The sequence below is a fragment of the Heteronotia binoei genome, chromosome 7 (genome assembly GCF_032191835.1).
Source record: "Heteronotia binoei isolate CCM8104 ecotype False Entrance Well chromosome 7, APGP_CSIRO_Hbin_v1, whole genome shotgun sequence".
Classification (NCBI taxonomy): domain Eukaryota; kingdom Metazoa; phylum Chordata; class Lepidosauria; order Squamata; family Gekkonidae; genus Heteronotia; species Heteronotia binoei.
The window spans coordinates 94132130-94157555 of NC_083229.1; the positions used below are offsets into that span (position 1 = coordinate 94132130).

At 41.3% G+C, this 25426-nt stretch overlaps 1 protein-coding gene across 1 annotated transcript; it reads right to left on the reverse strand.

The window, feature by feature from the left end:
• On the reverse strand, positions 1–25078 carry LOC132575343 (protein-glutamine gamma-glutamyltransferase 5-like). Its single transcript, XM_060244062.1, has 13 exons — positions 24699–25078; positions 21338–21517; positions 19124–19366; positions 18107–18225; positions 15288–15416; positions 13511–13688; positions 11630–11762; positions 10347–10450; positions 8734–8976; positions 8307–8633; positions 7194–7354; positions 6010–6143; positions 1–476 (listed from the first exon to the last, which is right to left on the reverse strand). The coding sequence occupies exons 1-13, from the start codon at positions 24703–24705 to the stop codon at positions 299–301; spliced, it is 2136 nt and encodes a 711-aa protein (XP_060100045.1). The 5' UTR covers positions 24706–25078; the 3' UTR covers positions 1–298.
• Between the last annotated feature and the right edge of the window lie 348 nt (positions 25079–25426).

The following is a 25426-nucleotide window of genomic DNA, read 5'->3' on the forward strand; positions in this document are numbered from 1 at the left end:
TCTTGGAGAAACTTCTGGCAGAAATTTATATTAATACTACTCTCAGTGTTTTTGTTCAGTATTCTGGAACCACAATCTAGGATAGTCATCTTCAATTGCTGTTTTTTAAACTCTTAGCTAGTTCCCCTAACGAACCAGTGGATGGCATAAAGTAAGCAAATCAATGGGTTGTTTCATTGAACGTGAAGAGTTCACCAATGAAAGTTCTTCAAGAATCTATATTTGAACAAACTTGTCTGTTGTGTAAACACAATGCCAAGTAAAATCTCTTTCCTGGAATGTATTTTGTTTACATTGCCTATGCACCTCCTTCCCCAGAGGTTGTTGGTGGACTGCCCATGTCTATGCTGGCATATCCTTTGCAGTTACAAAACTTGTCACAGCTGATACTGGCCATAAACTGATGTCTGCCATACTTGTAGGGAGTAAACTCCACACAGGTTTGTGCCATATGATTAGCAGACAATGTCCCCAATCTGCAGAAAAGATAAAGGAGAAAGATATTTGTGAATGTAAACATTTATTATTTATTTAGAAAAAAATTATTCCACTTCTCCAAGAATCTGCCCAGGGCATCATAAAAAATAACAACAAAATGTTAAACATATTAATTAAAAATCAACATTAACGTCCCAGCATAAAAAACATAGACCATGGACACAGACCACCAATCATAGTTCCCCCTAAGCTGAGCTAAGGGGCACTGGTGCACACATTTTTAAAAGGCTGCTCACAGATTTCTCCTTCTGCCCACAGACACTGCTTCAGTCCATTGGAAACAATAGAGGATGGAAACAACTCCTTCTGGGCCCAAAGAACTGAACCCCCTGATCCAATCTTTTTGAAACTTGGGGAGGTTTTTGAGGAGAGGCACCAGCAGCTTTGCTGTAAATATGGTGCCTCTACCTCACAAACAGCCCCCCAGAGCCCCAGATACCCCCAGATTGATTCTCCATAATAGTCTATGGGGCCTTTGACTATAATGGTCCTCATAAGCTACAAGGGAGCTGGGAATATACATTTAAAATTATTAATAATAGTTTATTTATATTCCGCCCATTACCCCGTAGGGGCTCAGGCATATATGTCCATTTCCATGGACCTATGCATATATATGAGCACACCCATATTTCCAGTATGACCTGTATGTTGCCTTGGATCGCAGGGGAAAGTGGGATGTAAGTATTTGAATAAATAAGTAGTTTGGGCAGATTGATAACATTTAAGCAACTTCCTATTGTTTTTAGGTTAGGCAGGGTTCTGACAGTGATTGTTCCTCCTCTATTATACTTGGCCTGTAATGGTGGTTGTCATATTATAAGTCTGGGTGAACAGAAATGTGTTGGTCTGACACATAAAAGAAAAGAAAACAGGCATCAGGCAAGCCTAAGGGGAAGGGCATTCCATTAACAAGGTGCCACTGCTCAAGAAGTTCTGTGTCTGGCTGCCATCTGCCTTACCTCTCTTAGCAGAAGCGCAGAATGCTTGTGGATCTTCTGGTGCAAGTACTAAATGGCACTGAGCCATTTAGAGCTTTAAAGGTGAGAACCACAGTTTAAATTATGCATGCAGTGCAGATCTTTCAGCACCGAGGTGAGACAAGGCCCTGACAATAGCCTGGCTGATGTATTTTGACAAGCTGAAGTTTCCAGACAGTTTTCAAAGGCAGCTGCATGTAAAGTGCATTACAGTTATCTAATCTGGATCACTATAGCTACATCACACATTTCAAGGAAAAGCCATAGCTGATGTATCAGCCAATGCTGATTAAAACTACTATGTGCCCCAAAGAAGATCTGGCTTTCCAACTGTAGGCCATGATCCAGCAGTACCCCTAAGCTACAAACCTGTTCAGGGGGAGTGCAACCCCTCCAGGACAGACTGATTTCTCAGTCCTCAAGCAGCTTTGTCATTGACCAGCAGTACTTCAGTCTTGTAAGGAATGAGTTTCAGTTAACTGGCCCTCATCCATCCCATTATTTCTAGTTACCTATTAAGGATTTCCATGGACCCACCTGACCCTTTTGTCTCAGCTATTAAGGAGAAGTAGAGCCAGGTATCATCCAAATCTTGGTGGCACCTAACTTCAAATCTCCTAATGATCTTTTTTTCCAGTAGTTTCATATAGATCAGGGTGTCAAACATAAGACCTGGGGCCCAGAACTGGCCCATCCAGGGCTATTTTCCAGCCCACAAGTAATTGGGGTGAGGGAGGGAACAAGAGGCTGATGGGGACAGTGGGATGAGCCACTCTGGCTTTAGTATGGTGGAACAGTCAAGCAGAACCCCTTTGCTTCAGTGGCAGCCTCATTGGTAAGTTGGGAGTCACTACAGTCACATTCATTCTGGCATGGGGTTCCAAGGCAAGGACACATCTGGGATGCTGTCCTGGATGTCCGCAGAGACTAACATTTACATGTACGGGATGCAGATGATCTGCTGCTGGGATCTGCTGGTGGCCAGCACCACCACATTTGCACCCCTCCATGAAGCAGCAATGCTTTAGCCCGGGTGGGGGGGGACATTCTTCAGCAGTTTCTTCCACACATCAGGATTCTAGTCCTGCCACTAAGAATTTGAATCAGCTGCTGGGACTCCCTCCCCCATGGACCACCTAGCAGTCTTCAGCCATTGTTGTTCAATCACGCAGTCAAGTCCGACTCTTTGTGACCCCATGGACAAAGTCACGCCAGGCCCTTCTGTTTTCCACCATCCTCCGAAGTCTGCTCAAATTTGTATTTGTTACATCAGTAACACTGTCCAGCCATCTCATCTTTTGCCATCTCCTTCTTCTTTTGCCTTCTGTCTTTCCTAGCATCAGGATCTTCTCCAGGGAGTGCTCCCTTCCCATTTGGTGGCCAAAGTATTTGAGCTTCAGCTTCAGCATCTGTCCTTCCAGTGAACAGTCTGGGTTGATTTCCCTTAGGACTGACTGATTTTATCTTCTTGCAGTCCAAGGGACTCCCAAGAGTCTTCTCCAGCACCACATCTCAAAAGCATCTATTCTTCTGCGCTCGGCCTTCCTTATGATCCAGCTCTCACAGCCATACATTACTACTGAGAATACCATTGCTTTGACTATACGGACTTTCGTTTGCAGGGTGATGTCTCTGCTTTTTATTATACTGCCCAGGTTCACCATAGCTGTCCTCCCAAGGAGCAAATGTCTTTTAATTTCATGGCTACAGTCACCATCTGCAGTGATCTTGGATCTCAGAAATGTGAAGTCTGTCACTACTTCCATGTCTTCCCCTTCTACTTGCCAAGGTGTGCTGGGGCCAGATGGCATGATCTTAGTTTTTTTGATGTTGAGTTTCAAGCCTACTTTTGTGCTCTCCTCTTTCACCCTCAGCAAGAGGTTCTTTAGGTCCTCCTCACTTTCTGCCATTAGAGTAGTGTCATCTGCATATCTGAGGTTGTTGATGTTTTTCCCAGCAATCTTAATTCCGGTTTGTGCTTCATCCAGGCCAGCATTCTGCATGATGTACTCCACATATAAATTAAATAAGCAGGGTGACAATATACATCCTTGTCGAACTCCTTTTCCTATTCTAAACAAATCAGTTGTTCCATATCCCGTTCTGACAGTTGCTTCTTTACCCTTATACAGGTTTCTCAGGAGACATGTGAGGTGGTCTGGTACTCCCATCTCTTTAAGGACTTGCCACAGTTTGTTGTGATCCACACAATCAAAGGCTTTAGCATAGTCAATGAAGCAGAAATAGACGTTTTTCTGATACTCCCATGCTTTCTCCATAATCCATCGAATGTTGGCAATTTGATCTCTAGTTCCTCTACCTCTCCGAAACCCAGCTTGAACTTCTGGTAGTTCCTGATCTACATACTGCTGAAGCCTAGCTTGTAGGATCTTTAACATAACCTTGCTGGCATGTGAAATGAGTGCAATGGTGTGACAGTTTGAACATTCCTTGGCATTACCCTTCTTTGAGATTGGAATATAAACTGATCTTTTCCAATCCTGTGGCCACTGTTGTGTTTTCCAAATTTGTTGACGTAATGTGTGCATCACTTTAACAGCATCATCTTTTAAGACTTTGAATAGCTCAACTGGGATATCATCATCTCCGCTTGCTTTGTTGTTAGTAATGCTTTCTAAAGCCCATTTGACTTTACACTCCAGGATGTCTGGCTCAAGGTCATCAATTCCACTGTCATGGTTGTTCGGGACACTGAGATCCTTTTTGTATAATTCTTCTGTGTATTCTTGCCACCTCTTCCTGATCTCTTCTGCTTCTGTTAGGTCCCTACCATTTTTGTCCTTTATCATGGCCATCTTTGCACGAAATGTTCCCTTGATTTCTCCAATTTTCTTGAAAAGATCTCTTGTCCTTCCCATTCTATTATCTTCCTCTATTGCTTTGCTTTGTTCCTTCAGGAAGGCCTCCTTATCTCTCCTTGCTGTTCTCTGGAAATCTGCATTCAGTTGGGTGAATGCAGATTTCCTTTTCACCTTTGCCTTTCGCTTTCCTTCTTTCCTCAGCTATTTGTAATGGCTCATCAGACAGCCACTTTGCTTTCTTGCATTTCTTTTTCTTTGAGATGGTGCTGATTCCTGCCTTCTGTACAGTGTCACAAACCTCTGTCCATAGTTCTTCAGGCACTCTATCACCTCTAGTTCCTTAAACCTATTCTTCACCTCCACTGTATATTCATAAGGGATGTGATCAAGGTCAAACCTGAATGGCCTAATGGCTTCCCCAGTTTTCTTCAGTTTTAGCCTGAATTTTGCGATGAGTAGCTCATGATCTGAGCTGCAGTCAGCTCCAGGTCTTGTTTTTGCTGACTGTAAAGAGCTTCTCCATCTTTGACTGCAGAGTATATAATCAGTCTGATTTCTGTGTTGCCCATCAGGTGATGTCCACGTGTAGAGTCGCCTTTTAGGTTGTTGGAAGAGGTTGTTCGCTATTACCAGCTTGTTCTCTTGGCAAAACTCTGTTAGCCTTTGCCCGGCTTTATTTTGTTCTCCAAGACCAAACTTGTCCGTTGTTCCAGTTACCTTTTGACTTCCTACTTTGGCATTCCAGTCCCCCATGATGAGGAGGACATCTTTTTTTGGTGTTAATTCTAGAAGGTGTTGTAGATCTTCATAGAACTGGTCCACTTCAGCATTCTGTGGTTGGGGCATAGACATGGATTACTGTGATATTGAATGGTTTGCCTTGGATACAGACCGAGATCATTCTGTCATTTTTGAGATTGTATCCCATTACTGCCTTCCTCACTCTCTTGTTAACTATAAAGGCCACACCATTTCTTCTACGGGTCTCTTGCCCACAATAATAGATGTAGCGATCCTCTGAGTTAAATTCACCCATTCCCATCTATTTTAGTTCACTGGTTCCCAAGATGTCAATGTTCATTCTTGCCATCTCTTGTTTGACCACATCTAGTTTACCTTGATTCATAGATTCATAGATATGGCCTTCAGCCATAGGTGGCTGCAACCTCATGGGGGAAGTACTGGTCATCTCTGGATATACTGGACGTTGGTGGTCTGAGGCCTCTGCCATATGCATGGCCTTTTGCCTGCAGTACTCACTTCCTCATCAGATGATCTGTCAGTCTTTGGTCTGGGGTTGCTGCAACTGCATGGAAGTGGCACAGCTCACTGTCAGTCTCTAGCTTGAACCTACAGAACTGGATTGCCTGGTGCCCCTGCCCAGAGGCAGCAACCGCTGCATGGGTGCCTCTGGCTTATTAGGTTTTGCTTGGTCTAGGTCCTGAGCTCCCCATCCCACTTCTGCAGGTGGGGGGTTAGTTCAGTTTGTTAGTTCAGTCCCTTCCATGGTGGCTCAGGGGCAGGGGAAGCTTGTTAACACCCATTCACTTCACATTTCCCCCCCTGGGTCACAGGCTCACAACACTGGTGGTGGTAGCAGGCTGGGGAAGGAGGTTGCTCCATTCCAGGAAACTCAGGAGCATTTGCCCAACACTGCATTACTGCCTCTATATGTCCACCCATAAATCAGTCTTTTTTGTTTAACTTACTCAGTAGCTGTTGGTTCACCAATTAGCCCATAGCCTTCCAGATACAGCTTACAGTTCTTCAGGTCCTCTTTGAGTGGATTAGAGAAAATGACTTCTGCAGAGCATGCCATATTCATCCGGGGATGGTCTAAAATCTAGTACAACAACAACAAGAAGAGTGTAGATTTCTCCCGCTCTTCTCTCTGAATCAGAGTCTGGGCTTGGATCTCTTGAGGTAATCCTCCATTAAAAAATGATCCTCTGTCATGGCTTTCTATTGATGAAAGGCAGTGTCTTTTAAAGAGCTAAATAGCGTTTAACACCAAAGGAGAGCATTTTTCATAAAAGGACCACTATGGTTGAAGAGAAACACAAACAAAAGCAAAATCTAAGTCCCAAGTCTTATTGACATTCCACCAAGGGAAGCCGATCATTCCCTGCCTTCCTTTTTCCCCAGCAGCTTACTGTGGCCTCTGAAAAGACAGGGCTTTCTTTGTATCAGGAACTCCTTTGCATATTAGGTCACACACCCCTGATGTAGCCAATCCTCCTGGACCTTATGGTAGGCCTTGTATGAGCCCTGTAAGGTCTTGTAGGATTGACTACATCAGGGGTGTGTGGCCTAATATGCAAAGGAGTTCTGGATACAAATAAAGCCCTGTGAAGAGGTATTGCTGGAGGATAGTGGGTGATCACAAACAAGAAACCATGGGGAGTCACAGGGGTCTGAAGTGAGGAAAGACACTGGTGAGGTTACATTTCTTCTGTTATTAAGATTCAAGCTATATTCATTAGCATAAACATTTACTAAAATGAAATACTTAACACATCTTTAGAATTCTTTTTTCAATGGTGCTGTTAAAACTAAAATAGTTGCTTCAGGTCTACCTGACCCATATGCTAGAAAACAGAAGAATGAAGGGGAAAACTACATGCTATAATGGCAGGCCATGATTGGATCTCCTTCCACATAGTGTACGTTTAAAAACCTAGTAAAGGCTGGGGGAGGTATCTTCAACTGGAAAAATATTGGGGAGTAACACACGCACACCCCTTTTTTATGGGCTCTCTGCATCTTGGGCTCTCTTATAGTGTTTTTTAAAGGCTAATTCATTTACTGAGGATCCAGTTTGCATTAAATGTAAGTAACCTTTGGTTTTGACTTCTGTTAAAAGACTTTCTACAAATGGGTTGAGGATTTTTACCTTTATCTTAACAGGTAGGCTGTCAACTAAAACATCCCTCTCCACCATCATGACTTCTCCTTTACGCTCTGGCATTGAGACAGCTATCACCCGCATAATATTATTGTCACAAAGGTGAGATCCATAGTCTTCATATGGTATTGTTATCAGGATTGACTTTACTGCAAGACAAAGATTTTGAGTGAGAAACAAATATATTGGCATCATCACTGTTACAATGATTTTAATAGATCTTTTAAAATATTCTGGAGAGTTAATCATTAATTACAGAACCATATGTAAGCAATCACAGTGTGTGCATTGCTAAATGACCAAATAGAAGCAGTTTTCAAAAATCCACATATGGAACAGAGCAAATGCCTTCTTTTTTAGACAACACATTCATCACAATATGCAATCTGTTCCAGTTTGCTTAAAAATAATTCCCACAAATCAGTGATACTTCCTTTCAGTTCATTGTATTTAGAATCAAGGCACTGGAAAATTAATATTGGGTGAAATCCAATCTAACCATGAATAGAATGAATTCACAGAACACAACTCTGTCATGGTAGCTCCCCCATAGCCCCCTTCACCTGAAAAAGACACTCCTGAGTATCAGACTGTAATGCAATTCAGCAGCTGCATCCTGAGGAGAAACAGGCAAAAAATCAACCCTTCCCCATTTCTCTGAGCTTCCCCATGAAAACTGCAGCTTTCACAAGACTGGGGAAGAGCACTTTCTATTCCCCCATCCTGTTGTAGGCTGCCTCTTCCCAGGGGAACAACTTATGGAGGAGGCTACAGATGAGAACAGATCCATTTCATGAAATTATTCCATTAATGGTTCATGGATTCAAGCCATAATTGCTACAATAAGACCATTGTTTTGGAAACTGACGGAACAGAGAACTATTAGATTGTTTTCACACATGATACTAAAGCACCTAGCATTAACAAGTGATTTGGCAAGGAGGCTTTCTTCAGCTATATTATTATGAACAGCATTCTCTCATGGAACAAACAGCAGAAGGCTGACTCAGAGCCAGTTTCAAATGATTTAAAATCTAGCAATCATTTCTTCTCCAAAGTACATCTGAGCTTCTACACTGAAATGATCTCAGTGTGTCTTACCTTCCTTTGGGCCAAGTGTGACATGAATATTGTCTTTCCAGACCTGGTTCAGTGAACATCCATTGTACATTGTTGCCTGAGCACAAAGGTTAAACTTCTTGTCTTTGGCTTCATTACACAAGTTTTTAAGCACCCAGTGCATTTGAATATCTTGACCATACAAGGGACAATTGGCCATCTTAAACTTCATTGTAATCCCAATGTCTTTCAGACTTTTGTTTCTTTGAGATGCTAAATCTTTGTCTATCTCAGAATTGGGAGCATTTAGATATCGAGAATTAATTTTTCGACAGGCTTTATAAAGGGCTTTTTTTTCTTGCACAGAGCCTAGAAGTAGGAAAAAATTAAAAATGTATGAAAAATAATTATTTAATATTACCAACCATTTAAAACTTAAATTATTCTAGTAGAATTAACTCATTATTACCTAATTCATACTTGTAAGCATCAGTGATGTCCTCACGTAGATCACTTCCAACACTCTTGGTGCTGATACATTGTCCACAAGGTCGGGTTTCACAGTGAAGTTTTATCTTCTTACCTTTGCCTTGAGAAACCCAGGCAGTATACCTTGCATTTAGAAGTCCAAACACATGAGGACCATCAGAGTCAATATCCACATCACCATCTCTAATGCTTTTGACCCAAATTGGACCACTGCACATTGATCCTAAGTTTAAAAAAAGGCTTATTATTTACCAACATCCCATATAATAGCCACTGTTGACCTTAAGGATTCATATTTATCTTAATAGACATGTCAATACTCAAAAATTAGCTCAAAGAATTGGGTTTGATCCTGCTTTCCACTATTAAAATCAACAGATTCCAGAGTGCACTACCAGGGTCTTAATATAGTGTTCAACACATCAAACACACCAAACTGAATGAGGATCACCAACCATGTTGGGTGGTCCATCAGTCTTCATATTTTCATTACTTATCTCACAAATGAAACTGCAGAAATCAGAAGCATAGAAGCACCACTATTTCCACCCATAGCATTTCTGTAAGCAAACTGATTTCTCTTACATTCACTATTTTACTGGACTGTATATCCTCTCTGACATACAGAGCCACTCCACCTCTGACTGTTCTGTCCCCGTCCTTCTGATATAATTTATATCCAGGAATGCTCTATCTCATGGATTATCCTCATCTTACCAAGTTTCTGAAATGCCCTCAATGTCTATGACTGTTTTCGCACATAGCTTACCTCGCAGTCACAATCCTGTTCCCTCCGCAGCATCTGTCGGATTTCCCACCATCTGCGCCGGAGTTACAGGAAGTGCCGTGGCTTTTGCATAGCAAACGTAAACTAGGTTTTAGTGGTTTACGTTTGCTACGCAGAAGCCACAGCACTTCCTGTAACTTCGGCGCAGATGGTGGGAAATCTGACTGGACACTGCGGAGGGAACAGGATTGTGACTGCGAGGTAAGCTGTGTGGGAAAACGGTATATGTTCTCCTCTGACATTAAGCCACGGCGAGCAGAGAAGAGGCGTCAGCTGCGCAGCAGCGTCGCACGCTCCGAGACGGGGCGGCTCGCCGTTTCCCCCCCTCCCCCCTAGCCCCACCCCAGTGTCTCCTGGCTCCACCCCCAAAGTCCCCAGATATTTTTGGGGTTGGACTTGGGAACCCTAGAAAGAACCCCCACTGGGACCTGGGGATTGGCAAGCCTTGCTGAGTGGGTGCTCTGGGCCCATATTGACTCATACCAGAGTGGTGGCAGCCAGTAGAGGCCCTCCCTGGTCCTCTGCTTGTGACAGCTCTAGAAGAGAATCCATGAAGATTCACAGTAAGGACAATCTTGGGTTTCCTCAAAAGACTATATATGGCTGTTAGATGTGTTTCCTTATTCACACAGGAGCCATACCTTGGCTATGAGATATAAAGATTAATTCCAAAATCATAATAAACCCTAAACCATATACGTATATTGGGCATTTTCCTAGAGCACTTATTACTTCCGCATTACTAATCATGCATAGTTCCTTGTTTTATATGACTATCTTTAGATGGGAGTAGAAGCTTCATGTACCTTTATTAGTCTCTATAGGTGTTGGATCCAGGTATTGCCAGTCACCCCTAGACTGACTTATGTCTTTCCGGGCCATCCAAGATTCATTCCAGCAATGGTATCTCCTGTAGGACATAAAAGTGTAGGTGCTTCATGTGATCAGACTCAAACCATATTTTCTAGAATCTAAATTAGGGATGAGTCACCCATTTTACACAAACATGTACAAAAGTATTCTGGAGAGCCCTGGAAAATTCATGAGAAGTTTATGACATAATTTGTTGTCCGGGATGAATAAAACAAACCCCTGTCATTTCCATCTGTGGGGCAAAAACTCGGTGGTGGTGCAAGAATTTGCCTTACCTCTCCACCCACTGGCATGCTGGTCCTGCTTCTGATACCAGCACCAATGCAAAGATGTAATGTTCAGTTAAGGTCTACATACATACAATTTAATGAATTGAGACTGAGACTGCACAGCTGATTCCTAAATTTAAACAAAATTAACAAGATGAAAGGCACCCCTGCACACTGGATTATATGCATGCTCCTCATTTATGGTGAATGCTGTTTGAAGGGGGCAGGTATACCAGGTGGGTGAAGAAGTTAGGGCCTCTAGTCACTCACGAAAGTGATCGGGAGTGGTATCTTCTGGACTGACTGTCATGTATAGAATGCCAATATAAAATTTAGATCATCCTTTGTAACAAAAATAGTTATGGAATTCTAACTCAGAATTAGGACTCCAGCTGTGTCACAATGATGTAGAAAAAAACAAAATATATTCACTTTATTGTTCCACTATAACAGACATGACTGAAGCAGCAGATAAACAAACATAATGTATTTTTTAACCTGACATGTGAAGGGTTTTTTCCTCAAGACATAGCAACTGTACTGAATTTCTTGCTAACCTATGTTTGACAGTCTATCCAATGGATTTAAGATTGCCAGGCCTTAATAGTACAATAATGGAAGGCTTCAATGGCAAGTATGGTTGGAGATGGCATCACCATCATAGGTTGATGTTGTTTCTGGATGAAAACCGAAAGTGACATAACCACAACACGGTGATGCCATAGGAACCTGCACAGATTTCTGTGGTTTGACCACAGAAATCCAAGGGACTCCATCACTTCTGAGTGTTGTTGTTTTCCCCCTTCCTCCCAATGCTCTTATAAGCAGTGGCAAGGACCATGGAGGATTGATAGGAGCCTTCCCACTAGAAATGGTATCCCCAGTTGGGCCACTCAGACCTATTCCTTAAATAAAACACAACAAATTATTTCCCTTTTAGTACTTACCAGATATGTTCTTTGGCATTTAAGGTTTTTCCTGTAAAGTCAAAAACTTCTTGGATGATGAGTGGGTCAACAGCATTCAAAGGACAATAGAAGCCTGTAACAACCCGACTTGGGATCCCCAAACAACGCATAACTATAACAAAATTAATTACATTTTTAGAATATTTGACATAGGAGACTTAAATACTATGTTTTGGATTTGAAGTACTACAAGTGACGAAGGACAAGTATTATAGGAAGCCCCAGTACAAAGGGAGAATCAACAAAAACTACCCCCCTCCTACCAAAAGAACTATCAGTCAACTGGCAGTCATGCCAACAGAAGGCAAACTAAGCAAGTGGCTTTTTGATATATTCACAGATGCATTTGTAATATTAGGGCAGAAAATGTCAGAATAAATATGAGCCACTATAGCTTCACTAATGTGTTTTTATAAATGTGTGTACCAAACATTTCTCTGTTATAATGCCCAATAACATTTGATATAGCATAAATGTAGTTTTCATATTATATCAAAAATCCACCCATCTTTATACTGCATCAAACATTTTCACTCTCTGTAGCCTCTTTTCCCCTTCATCAGGCAATTTCAAAGAAAGTTCTCAAATACAGCCTACTGAACAGGTGATAAAGCTTCTCAGATGTGCTGTTTTTAAAAAGGAACTCATTTCATATAATCAGGGGGATGTGAAATTGGAAAAGTTAAATCCAGTGATTGGGAATAAATTATGTAAATTTTCATTCATGTACTTAATTCACATTTCATTTGAATGGCATATTTTTTCTCCCTCTGTTTAGAAGTAGTTTTATATTTTGTCAAAAGCTGAGAAAGGAAGCTTAATGGATTTCTCCTGTACAGAAAACTGTAAGAATTCATTTGGCTTCTAGACAATTTGTACATTATTCTTCAGTTAGCCTGACATACATTGGTAACCTAATGGGCTTTTGATTTTGATAATTTCTAACAGGGTCTGCCTGAGAAATTATGGTGCATGATGAAAATAATCCAGTCCTGATAGTAATAGGTGGCTGATAGCGTGCTGTTCTTCAAGAGTTCCCCATGTCTGCCACCTAAAGAGGCAGTTTTCTTCATAGTAGGGAGATTCTGGTTTCCTGTTCCAAAGACCAGCTTCACAACTGCTTTTATCATGTCAAAGTCCAGAGATTTAGGTGTGTACAAGGGACAACTGATACAAGTGCTTATTCAAAGCACACCTTTAATATAACATGCCACTCTAGTTAGCCTTAGGGTTTCAAACTTGTGTACATGGTGGGAAGAACCATCCATATTAAAAACTGCAGACTTTTTCAGTATGGTACCCATACATCCAAAGCTAGCCTCTTGAAGTTCCAAAAATCGTTTATCAATTTAGGTCTAGATTATGCTGCCTTATTAGCTATGCTTTTGGATTCCATACTTTAAGTTAGATCCAGCATTTCTCTGGTAGAAGAGGGGGACAGTTTTTGCTGATTTCCTCTTCCACTGAAGATTCCACTTTGTTTCTGACACTTTCCTGAAGGTCCTTTGTCTCCCCAGAAGCAACATCTGGGGGAGATCTGTGGACTGCAACTGTAGGCAAGGTGGGAAAGTTCCATTCACTTAACAGAGCTCTACTGGCAATGCTTTGGATCCAATTCTTTCTTTTTGCTTTTGGCTCCTTACTCGATGTTATCTTTGGTTCTTGTAAAAAGTGGTTAATGCACGTCTAAGCATACATTTTTGTCCCAAACTGGTGCCTACCTTTTCATATACTTCCTTGACTTGAAATCACAGGGTATCATCATGCATTGCCCACCCCCCACCCCCAATCTTATAATGAAGTGGATTTGAGACTGAGAAAATAATTTTCTCTCTTAGGTGCATTCTTCAGCTTCTGTACCTGTACACATTACAGCAGCAAGAATCCCACAGTGCCCATGCTTGACAGGTTTGCATTTGTTGTGATACCACTGCCGAAGGATAGGGATACTTCCATTCCACATTGAAGGATTGACTCCCTGAAGGTAATTATTGTTGGGTGGAAGTTTCAATATGCTTTTCTTTTTATGACAACAGATCTGGAAACAGAAAGAGACTGATGTCAGAGGGTACACCATTCCTATACCCTGTGGAATGTATCACAAACTCTTCATACCTCACTTCCTACTTGTTTACAAATGATTACACTAATTCTAAAGGATACATGGGATCAGTATATATCTGAAAGAATGAATCTCTACTCTGATGATATGCATGAAAATTTTAACAGTGCATAACTGCACAAGTCTAAGCGGAGTTGTGAATTTTTAAGCCTGTTTCTTCAATAGAGTTCATAGGGAAAATGCAGTTTGTGAACTCACAAACCAAACCATAAACTGTCACAAACTAAATGGCTTTATATAAATTGAACTGGTTTGTGAATGTGTGATGTGGCAGAATGCCTTCCCAGCATGCTAGAGACTCCAAAGCTGCAGAGGATCTCCAGGTGTTTCTCTACCTGTCCACAGAGTTTGATGGTCAAAACTGGCCAACTTCTATCTGATCTATTCCTCTTCAGCTCCTAGCAAAACCCAGCAAAGGAAGACTTGTGCTTTATATGGTTTTCAGATCCCAAAGAGCCAAATGGGAGCTCTGTTACTGGCAGCCAGGAGTGCCTGTCAAGCTTTAGAGGATCCCCATTAGTGTTTCCAAGGCTGGAGGATTCCACCACCACCATTGCCTTGGGTTTTAATTCATCAATCCTGGGTTCTCTGGGAAATGTATTCATTTCATGAACTGCCACAAACCATCCAGTTTATGAAATGTTCATGTCAGCTCCCATGCACCACCAGTTTGTGAAATGTTCATGATTCATGGGTTTCCATGAACATTGCTTTATGAACCATGAACAAGCCAAAGTTCATCATGAACTTCAGTTCATGAGCCAGTTCATGTCCATCCCTATTGCAGTAAGTGCCAGTTTAGTGTAGGAAAAACAGTTTAGTGTAGTGGTTAAGTGTACGGACTCTTATCTGGGAGAATCGGGTTTGATTCCCCACTCCTCCACTTGCAGCTGCTGGAATGGCCTTGGGTCAGCCATAGCTCTCAAAGGAGTTGTTCTTGAAAGGGCAGCTTTTGGGAGAGCTGCCTCAGCCCACCCACTTCACAGGGTGTCTGTTGTGGGGGAGGAAGATAAAGGAGATTGTAAGACTCTGATTCTGAGACTCTGATTCAGAGAGAAGGGCAGGGTATAAATCTGCAGTCTCTTTAAATGTTTTAAATTATGTCCATTCACCACTAGCAAGGTTATGAACAGGCTGTGTTCTGAATCTTGAATGAAAGCATGGGTCCAGTAAGCTGCAGGTCAATGAGTCGCTGTGTATGTCATGTGAACAAAACTTTAGACACTTAGTAACCCATTCATTCTTCTATCTGCCTGAAATTTTGAAGTAAGCATCCCTTGGACAAGCAGTATAACATGTAAAAATTTCCTCCAGTTAGATTGGGCACAAAAATGTTAAAGGAGGGAATGTGGTTCCAACTGAAATTGCTATAAATATCACCTTTTTACAGTAGGGATCACAAAATGTTAACAAAAACAAGCCTGAACCAAATACACATCCCTAATATCATTAGGTTTAAGTATACAGTTGGGTACACAACGCAAAACCAAAGTCAATAGTATAATTAGATTTTACCATGTTGTTTAGTACTCTGCAGATGTATGCAGCGTCATTACGACAGGAACAATCCATGCCAGGATCACGCAGGAAGTTTGTACTTGAGTCCAGGATTTTCAGGCAGATCTCCAGAATGTCATCCTGGAACTAAACACGCAAAACCATGAACACTCACACTGATAACAAGTGTAAAAACAATACTGTGAATAGATTTTTCTTCCGCAGAACAGGATGGCCAGGGAAATGTGAGGAAGTATCTGGAATAGTAAACAAGAGCCTTGCAGCACTTTAAAGATTAGCAAAATTTTATTTCGGGAAATGCTTTCATGAGTCAGATCCCACTTAATCAGAAGCAAGGACTAAATAATCTTTTGCAGACTCTTAACCAAAGGTACAGTGTGGGGTGGTGGATAGAGTAGTAGCAGAGAGAGAGTAAATGCTGCTGTAAAACATTCAAGTGAGTCCTTGGCCAAGCTTATGATGAAATGAAATGTAATTAATTTTTAAGGCACCACAAGGCTCCAGCCTTTTTACTACAATACACTAAAATGAATTATTATCAGTAAAAAAATGATACAAAAGAAAATAGGGAGCTGGGCTTCCCAGAGGTGCAGTCCTCCCCAGATTTGTCAGTGGCACAATGGGACACTGAGGGGCCCGATGAAGTAGCGACAGCACCCAAAGTGACGATCACATCAGCACAGCTCAAGCCTGTGATCCAACAGTGACATCGTTGAGCAAAGGGAAAGACCCAACCCTAGCATGACTGAGTGGTATCAGCTAGGGAGGCACTGCAAAATATGGGACAGACTTCCCTGGCCAGAAAGGTCAGAAGTGGGACAAATGGGAATATAGCCTAGCAGACCACCTGACCCATTAGGGTTGCCAATCCCCAGGTGGAGACAGTGGATCCCCCAGTTTGGAGCCCCTCCCTCCACTTCAGGGTAATCAGAAAGGGGGAAGGGGAGGGAAATGTCTGCTGGGCACTCCATTATTCCCTACGGAGACTGATTCCCATAGGGTATAATGGAGAATTGATCTGCTATTATCTGGGGCTCTGGGGAGGCTGTTTTTTGAGGTAGAAGCTCCAAATTTTCAGCACTGCATCTGGTGCCTCTCTTCAAAAGAAACCCCAGGTTTCAAAAGTATTGGACCAAGGGGTTCAATTCTATGAGTCCCAAAAAAGGTGCCTCCATCCTTCATTATTTCCAATGGAGGGAAGGCATTTAAAAGGTGTGCATTCCCTTTAAATGTGATGGCCAGAACTCCCTTTGGAGTTCAATTATGTTTGTCACAACTTTGCTCCTGGCTCCACCCCCAAAGTCCCTAGATATTTCTTGAATTGGACTTGGCAACCCATTGATATCCAAGAAAGGCCTTGAATGGGCAGAAGGACAGGCAGAGACAGAGTGGGCTAGGAGGGTGTACATAAAGAGGACCTGGGCAGCTGGTGAAGAGGAAAGTGCCTGACCCAGGAGTGGTCAGTGGTCATGGAGAGCAAGGTGGAGCAACCCCCATCAGCTCTGAATCCTTGCAGGTTCTCTCATCACCATGCATCATCCAACGAGGGAGGGCTGCATGAGAAGCCTCACAAGTGCTGACACCAATTATTGCAGAACAAATCTCCAAATAAAAGCAGAAATAAGATCTACGAACCAGTGGCAGAATGCAGTCTGTCCCACAGACTCTCTTGTAGAACCATGCCTTTACAGACAAATTGGGAATGGCTTCTGCAACATCTCACATAATGCCCTGAATTTGTGGAAGAATCAGACCGATTTCCCACTCACCCTACACCGCTCTGACATTCCTCTTTTCAGCACAGCGTCCTTTCGATTTCCCACTATCTGCCCCAGGACTTCAGCTTGCATTGGCATTTTTGCATGGCAACAAGAAACGGTTTTTTAGCAGTTTCTGTTTACTGTGCAAAAAAGCTGACACAAGCTGAAGCCCCGGGGCAGATAGTGGGAAACTGGAAGGACCCCGCACTGAAAAGAGGAATATCAGAGTGGCATAGGGTGAGTGGGAAATCGGCCTTAGTTTGGATGCAATGAAATGTGGTTCTCCTCTGCTAAGGAAAAAAACAGCCCTTTCACTGATGTTCACTATATACGAGAATTAAAATGTACTCTCAGGTTGTGACTTGGCCTCTGTGCACAATTACATGGAAAAATATGCTATTGCACTGAGTTGGACTTTTTTGTGAGTAAAGATTAATAGCGTTAGATTGGGTATGTATGCAAAACAACTCAAAAGTTAGATCTTGGAATCAAAGAAAATATTGAGACAAATGCAGGAATATGGAAATGTTCTGTTTTCCCTGACTTAGAACCCTAGGGTGATGCCAGCAGTGCTTCTCTCAAGTGTTTGCGGGGTTACAGTAGTAAATGGTACAACTGAACCACAATATCCTTGCTCTACCACCTTTTCTTCCTGCAGCAAGAGACAAAAGGGAGAAGACGAGATCAATCCTGCTGCATCTTTAAAGTTCAGGGCCATTTTCAACCATACCTGCTTTAGTGGAATGAGGAGACAAACATTTTGTGCCTGTACTGGTTGCATAAACTATAACTCTACAGATGATGCAATATTGTTGCTAAAATAGAGACTGGAATGGATAACTACTATATACTTAAATATACAGATCCAATACTGAAAATGTATTTCTTGAAAAATATGTTGAATACTAAAACAAAAGAAGCATGATATTCAGTAGTAATCACATCAGATAATTCCCCTTTTCCACAGACAGTTTGTATCAAGAGTACAGTGAATGGTAAATCATAACAGACTAAGGTAATCTGTAATAGACATGAGTTCCAAAATGTTGCATTTACCTGTCCAAAATGCCAAGCATGAGATGTTATGTGTTTGGGAAGTCCTTGGAATACAATCCCATGTTCATTTAGTATATACTCTTCCCTGTGGGCTTGTTCCTCCAGGTACACAGGGTCTTCTGAGAACATAACAGACATATTTCTGTTTCATTTTGAAAACCAATTATGAACCAACATTTATGGTAGTATGAGCAATTATCTCCACTGTTTATTAGAAAACAGAGAAATGATATTCAATCACAAGTTTCAAAGCAAAGATAAATATCTGAGGGGCAGTTCACACATACATATTTAGCACTCAGGTTTTATAACATCAGCTAATGACCTGCATGTGTGAAGTATTTGTCACAGATCAAGGACCACAGGCAATTTTCATGTAACTTATGTTACCTGAAGCATAACACTTCTGTTCACACATTCAGCTGTGATTCAGAAAATATATGTATATGTAAACCCCTCATGTTTATTTCCTATCCAGAAACACTGACCTGCACTGGGATAAATTCATGAGGTCAACATGAACTTGCTCCTTAAACACATAGCACCTGAAACATCCTGGATGAAAAATGGTGGCCTCAATTGGTTCATATTCAAAAGAGACCAAGTATTTTTAGCTATCAAGAAGCAATATGAAGAGCCAGTATAGAGTAGTAGTTATACTAGGAATGGGGAGCCTGGGTTCAGATCTTGGCCATGAAATTCACTGAATGACCATGGGCTAGTCATTCACTCTCAGCTTAACCTACCGCAGAATGATAAATGGGGTGGGTGGGAAAAACACGTACACTGCCATGAGTTCCTTGTAGGAAGAACAGAATTTAAAAAGAGCATTTATGGATTCAATTTATAAGTTCGTGAGGTACTAATATTTCTGGACCTAATTAAGTCCTGTATATAGTAACAAACTTGCTGATTAAATTGGCTACAACCCCTACCACACAGATATATTTTCTCATGAATCTCTGTGAACTCACTAAGCTTATAGCATCCCATCATGCACTTTTTATTGATTCTTACCAGAGCACCAAGGGTTGAAAAGGACATAAAATTCTCCAAGATTATGAGAATGTGTGTCATCACATGATATCAGGCACATGTTCAGGAGGTAGCAGCCAACACAGGCATTCACCGGAGAGAGCAGATTGACACTGAGGCATTTTTCATTATGTTGTTTGTAGCATGCACTCCAGAGGTTTTGATCTGTACTTCCACCTAAAGGAAAGGTGCTCTTTGTCCCAAGAGACTCACAGGGTTTGATGCCTATTCAAGAAACATATTTTAAAATCACTTATGAGTAAATCTTTTTTCAGGTTTTGCATGAACTCTGTTTAGACTGGAAGTCTGAGAAACAGAGTGCTGCAACAATTCCTAGTGTAAAAATAAGGTGACAATTGGCTACAAGGGGTGTGCACAAAAAAAAAAAAATCAGGATTTTTTCAGATTCAGATTATATTGGACTCATCAAATTTGGGATTCCCCAAAAAAATTCCAATACCAATATGGTATTCAGATTCAAGTTTTTCATAAATCCTGAATTTTTTTCAGCTCTGTTATATGCTAGGGGACTGTTATAGTCAATGGCGAATCCATCTGGGGATATCTAAGGAGCTTTTTTTTTTTTAGATAGAGGCATCAAAATTTCAGTGTAGCTTCTGATGCCTCTCCTCAAAAGACTTCCCAAGTTTCAAAAAGATTGGAGCAGGGGGTCCAATTCTATGGGCACCCAAAGAAGGTGCCCTCATCCTCCATTATTTCCAAGAGAGAGAAAAATAGCAGGAACTGATGTCAAACCAGAGAGTCTCTGCAGTAGAAACTGGAGGGGGGCATTTTTGCAGAACCATTGTCACTCTGGCAAAGCCAGTTCAACAATTCCAGTCGTGGGGGGGGCGGGTATGGAAACCTAGCACAGCCAATGCATGTACAGAATTCCCAGCAGAATCTGTGCATGCATAGGATGCCAGCAGAACCAATGCCAATGTGGCAATGCCAGCTCAACAAACACAAGCAAACTAGACAGAAAATTTGGTGCCTCTGCCTCAAAAAACAGCCCCCCCAGACCCCTGCATACCCCCCAGAGAGATTTCCTATTATAGCCTATGGGGATCATTGACTATAATGATTCCCATAGACTGTACTAGAGCTGAAGGCATTTAAATGTCTTATGGTCCCTTTAAATGTATTCCTGAAGCTGCAGCTCCACCCAGAACTGTGTTTGAAGGGTGTGCATTCTCTTTAGATGCAGTTTAACTGTAGCTATCCTTTTTCCCAGATAATCCCAATTGGAGGGGGCGGGATTATACAGGATTGCCTATGCTTGATAGCCAAAAATAGCCCCCCACCTCTATCCGGCTGAAATAATAGGTGATAAATACTAGTAAGGTATTTTCTGACTTTTTTGGTAGTGGGGGGGGGGGGCTCAGATAGAGCCAAATGCATATCCCTAGTGGCTACCAAAAAACCCTACAGGGCAACATTATGGTGGAGACTGAAGTTCTGCTGGGATAACAACTAATTTCCCAGCCACAAAGTTCAGTTCCCCAACACCAGATTTGGAGGGTAAATTCTGTGGTATTACATCCCTGTTAAACTTTCCCCTTCTCACAAACTCTGCCTTCCCCAATCACCACTCCCAATTTTCTATTCTAACAGGGGTGACTACTATTTTTTTAAAATAAAGAACATTGGTTATGGATAATTAACAACAAAGAAAGAGTGATAGATTTAAGCTGCAATACTTGGTAGCAAAGCTGATTATTACTTAAACAATCCCAGGATCTAGCAATATGAACAGTCTTGTGTTGGAGGAGGAATTCATGGAAAACCACAAAAAGAGATTCCAGTGTGTGTTGTTGTTATCCCCGGCATCTCCAAAAAAGGGTCCAGGCAAATAGGTGTGAAAAACCTCAGCTTGAGACCCTGGAGAGCCGCTGCCAGTCTGAGAAGACAATACTGACTTTGATGGACCAAGGGTCTGATTCAGTAGAAGGCAGCTTCATATGTTCAAATAGCTGCATAGTCTTTCATGAGTGCCCTCTTCTGATGCCACAATAATCACACATATAGATCACTGACAGGAACTTATGACTGCTCAGAAAATAAAATCCAAACTGCCACAAGGGTAGATATTAAGAGAGTGATGCAAAGAATTTCAAATACTCTGGTTCCACTAATAACAGAAGAAATACCTCTGTTGACTCAACAGAACATGTTCACACCATATATGGAAACTACCTGTCTCCACTGTAAAGGTGATCTTGTCCTTGTCATCATCCCAGTCCCGGTTTTGGAAATGCAAATACAAACCAAAGGCCTGGCCTCTTCTCACAATGAGCTTTTGAGCACCAAAATACTGCGTGTGATGGTTGCTGCAGTTCTGAAGGCAGTTTAGATCAACACTTTTCACTTTAAGGGCTGCAGGAAAGCAAAGGAATTGACAAAGCCATTTTTTTTTCCAAAAAAGAAGGAAAAACTCAAAATGCTCAGGGTCAAACTACACATTAAGTACCTTTGAAACTTCCACCATTTTCTGTAACATTAATAAGGAATCATGGGGAGGAAGATGAAAATTTAAAGAGCTGTGGCAGTGAGGAAGCCTTTTTTTTAAATTCCTCCTGTACAACTTTTCTCCAATACAAACCATCGCCAAGTGCAACTTGTATTGAAACATAGGTCCTTATGTTATACTCTTTTTTCGCAGCTCCCACATATTAAAGCTAGTAACAGCTCAGGGGTTTTCCCACGTTCTCATTTTCCTCATTTATAGGCTCCCATCTCTTGGTGGGAGGATTCTGTTCCACATTTGTTTTCCTCCTTCTAGTGGTCAATTGGATATTATATCGCTTTACGCCTGGCAAAGGCCTCTTGCAGTTTAAATCACATGGGAGATATTCCTGACATAAATGGATGTAATAGAATTGACCACCAAAGGGAGCAAATCATGTGTAGAACTGGGGGGGGGGGGGTTAAGAACCAAGGAAACAGGAACTTACAAGAGAAGAAAATGAGAATGCAGAAAAGCCCCATTAGTGACTTCTATCAAGGAAATGGCACAGAAAATAATGATTAACCTCCCATGCCCACAGCACCATGGCTTTGATCCAAAGTGACCCTTCCCAGACCCTCTTTATTGTTAAACAAAAGGGGGGAGGCTGCTCGTGGTTCTCCCATATAACAGGCTACACAAAGTGGAACTCTGAGAAATTGGCCACACATAACAAACCATGTTTTGTCCTTGCAGGAGCTAATGTGGGGAAGATATTTGGGATCCCATACAGTATTTCCACCTGCTCCTGTCATTTGCACACAGCTTGGAAATGAAAACTTCATATTACAAAGTTTGTGGTTGTGTCAGAACAGCCACCTATGGAGACGTCTCTGATGTCAGCAGAGTGGGACTTCTTTGTTTCCCTTTTTTCAGCCCCAAATGTTTTTTCTAGGACATGGGAGGGGGCAGGAACAGTACAAAGGGGGAGCTTGAGGTCAATAGCAGGATGGAGGACTGGCAGTACCCCCTCCTCCCATCAATGGGAATGTTCTGCTGGATCCAACCTATTGGTGTATTATTTTCTTAGCAAATCAGAATTCTACACTCTGGTTTAATCTTGGTTTGAATCCTGTTTGTGGATAAGTAAATAAACCGCAGTTTTTAGGATGGATGCTACCACAAACTATGCTTTCCTGTGAAAGCTGAATCTTTTGTTATTGAGCTACACATCAAGGGAAGAGGGGACATATGAGCTGAAGATCTCCAGGGCTTACTCCAGAAATGACAAACCCCATTTGATTATGATGTATAAATCATGACTTATGCTCCTATAAAGGAATACAGCTTGCAGTTTTAGCTTTTGCAATGGCAAAAAAGAACCTGTTTGACTGCTCTGTTCCTTTGTTCTTGTTGCTTAGTAGCACTTATGCAATGCTAGCCCTTTAGTTGTTTATAGGTGAGATAATGGGAAATGAAGCTTCTTCTATTAAAAGATACTGATCATCAAGGCAAGAATTGTTCCAGTGGATGTGGAGAGCTTTTCATTATGTTTTCTATTGTTTTTGTAGGAAGTAGTCAGATTTTGAAACTTTCTGCGGGGTTTCAGTAGAGTTAAAATTTAAAATATTTTTCAATACTTTGTAAAACTCTTTAAAACGATTAACGAAACACCGCTGAAGTACATTAAAATATATTATATTGTTTAAATGGCAGAAGAGATCCAGTACTATACTGGCCTCTGTTTTAAGAAATATAAGGACCACTGCTTGCCAAGGCAGATTTCCAGAGTGTATAATATAAATATAAGTGTACAATATAAACTTACATCAGCATACATGCACTTTCTCTCACTGTTGTCCTACTATATGCATATTGGTATCAGTAAAATTGCTGTAAATTCTCCAAGGAAGGGTTTGTTTTTGCCTACATGTCTTTTTTGCACTGTCTTGGCAAGCTTTTTCATGCTTATACATGATCTTGCTCTACTACATGTACATGTCAAGGACTCTTGAAAGATGAGGATCCCAAGGCATATATACCTCCACACTTTCCAGGTACTGAGCTACTTAGCAAGCTTTGATCTACTAATACTGCATGGTGTCAGACTCAGCACTCTTTGTAAACATACAGGAAAAAGCAGATTCTTGCTATGCATATATCTACTCTTAAAAATAGTGTCAGTAACAAAATGACACCCCTAAACTGCAGGTTAAACGTCAGCCAAATGCAAATTTGCATATGTAATATTCTCATTTATCATGCTCTGCAGGACATAAGCCAATTTCAGATCTTAAAGTGGTTCCTTCAGCTACTTAATTCTACCAGTTCAGTTTGCTTATTAATCATTGTTGGATCATCCTACTTCTAGTTGTCCCTAGGATAACAGCTTTCATTCTGGTATGTCTCTGAGTCTTTGTGCTTTCTTTTGCCCTGTGGCTCTCATTACCTTCCCCTGCCCCCTTAGATTTAATTGCCATCATACAGTTAATCACGGTTTTGCAGCTTCCCTCCCCACACTCAGGCTTTGGAGGTTTCTTATATCTCAGATTTCTAACAGAAACAGAATCCATTGGAAACGCTTAAAGCATTTTTATAGAAACAGAATCCATCGAAAAGCTCATAGCAACCAGTTGGTCTTTCTTGTGGTAAAATGTGTAACACAGAAAAAGTGATGTTATGAATGCTAAACTTTAAACTACATACAGGAAAAATGGGCTTCTACACTGCTATCGAACTTTGATGAAGCAGCAGCTTATTTTCCCCTGTCTTTACCTTCAAGAGAGAATAGATAAAGCTAGCAGAAGGAAATCATCATGATAGCTAGTCATAATTTCCAGGTTCAAAGAAAGCATATGAGGTGTTATGCGAATATATGGAATTAAAAAAAAGGCTTGGCCTCTAATCACTACAGCTCAGTCTATCCTACAAATGGAATAGTAAGATGTCTTAATGATCATAGATGAGCCTTTAGGATCTGAAACTGATCTTGTTCAAGGCTGGAAGTCATATTAACATTACCAATACAATGATGTGGCAGTATTACAAGCCCAATGTGAAAACGCAACTGCTTAAGATCAAGTGTTAACCTGAAAGCTTCAAAGGACTTACCTTCCATTCCTTAGGCACCAAGAGGCTAGTGGATTTGCAGGGATTTCAGTTGTTCTGCAGTAACATGGACAATCTTCAGCAAAGTTTTGTTTGGTGTCTGAGTCAGCAAACCAAGTAACTCTGAATACCTTATATACTTCCAATAAAATGACACAAGATGATCACACAAGAAAAGTCAAGACAGCCACAGTGAGGTTTTACTTGGGTATGTACTGACTCTCATAAAATATGCTATAAATTTACTTGAAAGTCCAGACACTATTGAGGGCCTTCCTTGATGCTGAAGTTAAGGTAAACTATTTGCTTCTTTGCCAGGGAGGTTGTAGTTCACCAGGTATTTTGTTCATTTGAAGATTATGTTGGCAGCATTTATCAGAGCAGCCTGAATAGCCCGGCTTAGTCCAGACTTAACAGAGTTGAGAAGCTAAGCAGGGTCAGTCACATTCAGTACTTAGACAAGAGACCACCAATGAAGGGCGGAGGGTTGGTATGTGGAGAAGGGCAATGGCAAAGTATCTCTCCTTCTTGCTTGCCTGGAATGTCCCACAGATGGGGTTGCCTTGAGTCATTTGCAACTCAATAGCACAGTCTTCAGACACCAGAAGAGGACAATGTTCAATTTGTTTTATATTTTTGCATCAAATCAAAATAGTTAAAGTCTTCCTGAAACTTTGCAGCAATTTCTTATATCCCATTACTCCATAGAAGCAAGAATTGACTTGACAAAA

What these genes read in the sequence shown, in the direction of transcription:
- LOC132575343 (XM_060244062.1), bottom strand. An exon ending in CACCTTTACAGTGGAGACAG is followed by an intron (nt 19,367 to 21,337) that starts GTAGTTTCCATA and finishes TTTCTTGAATAG; the next exon opens with GCATCAAACCCTGTGAGTCT. An exon ending in TGCTGCTGTAATGTGTACAG is followed by an intron (nt 11,763 to 13,510) that starts GTACAGAAGCTG and finishes ATTTTGTTATAG; the next exon opens with TTATGCGTTGTTTGGGGATC.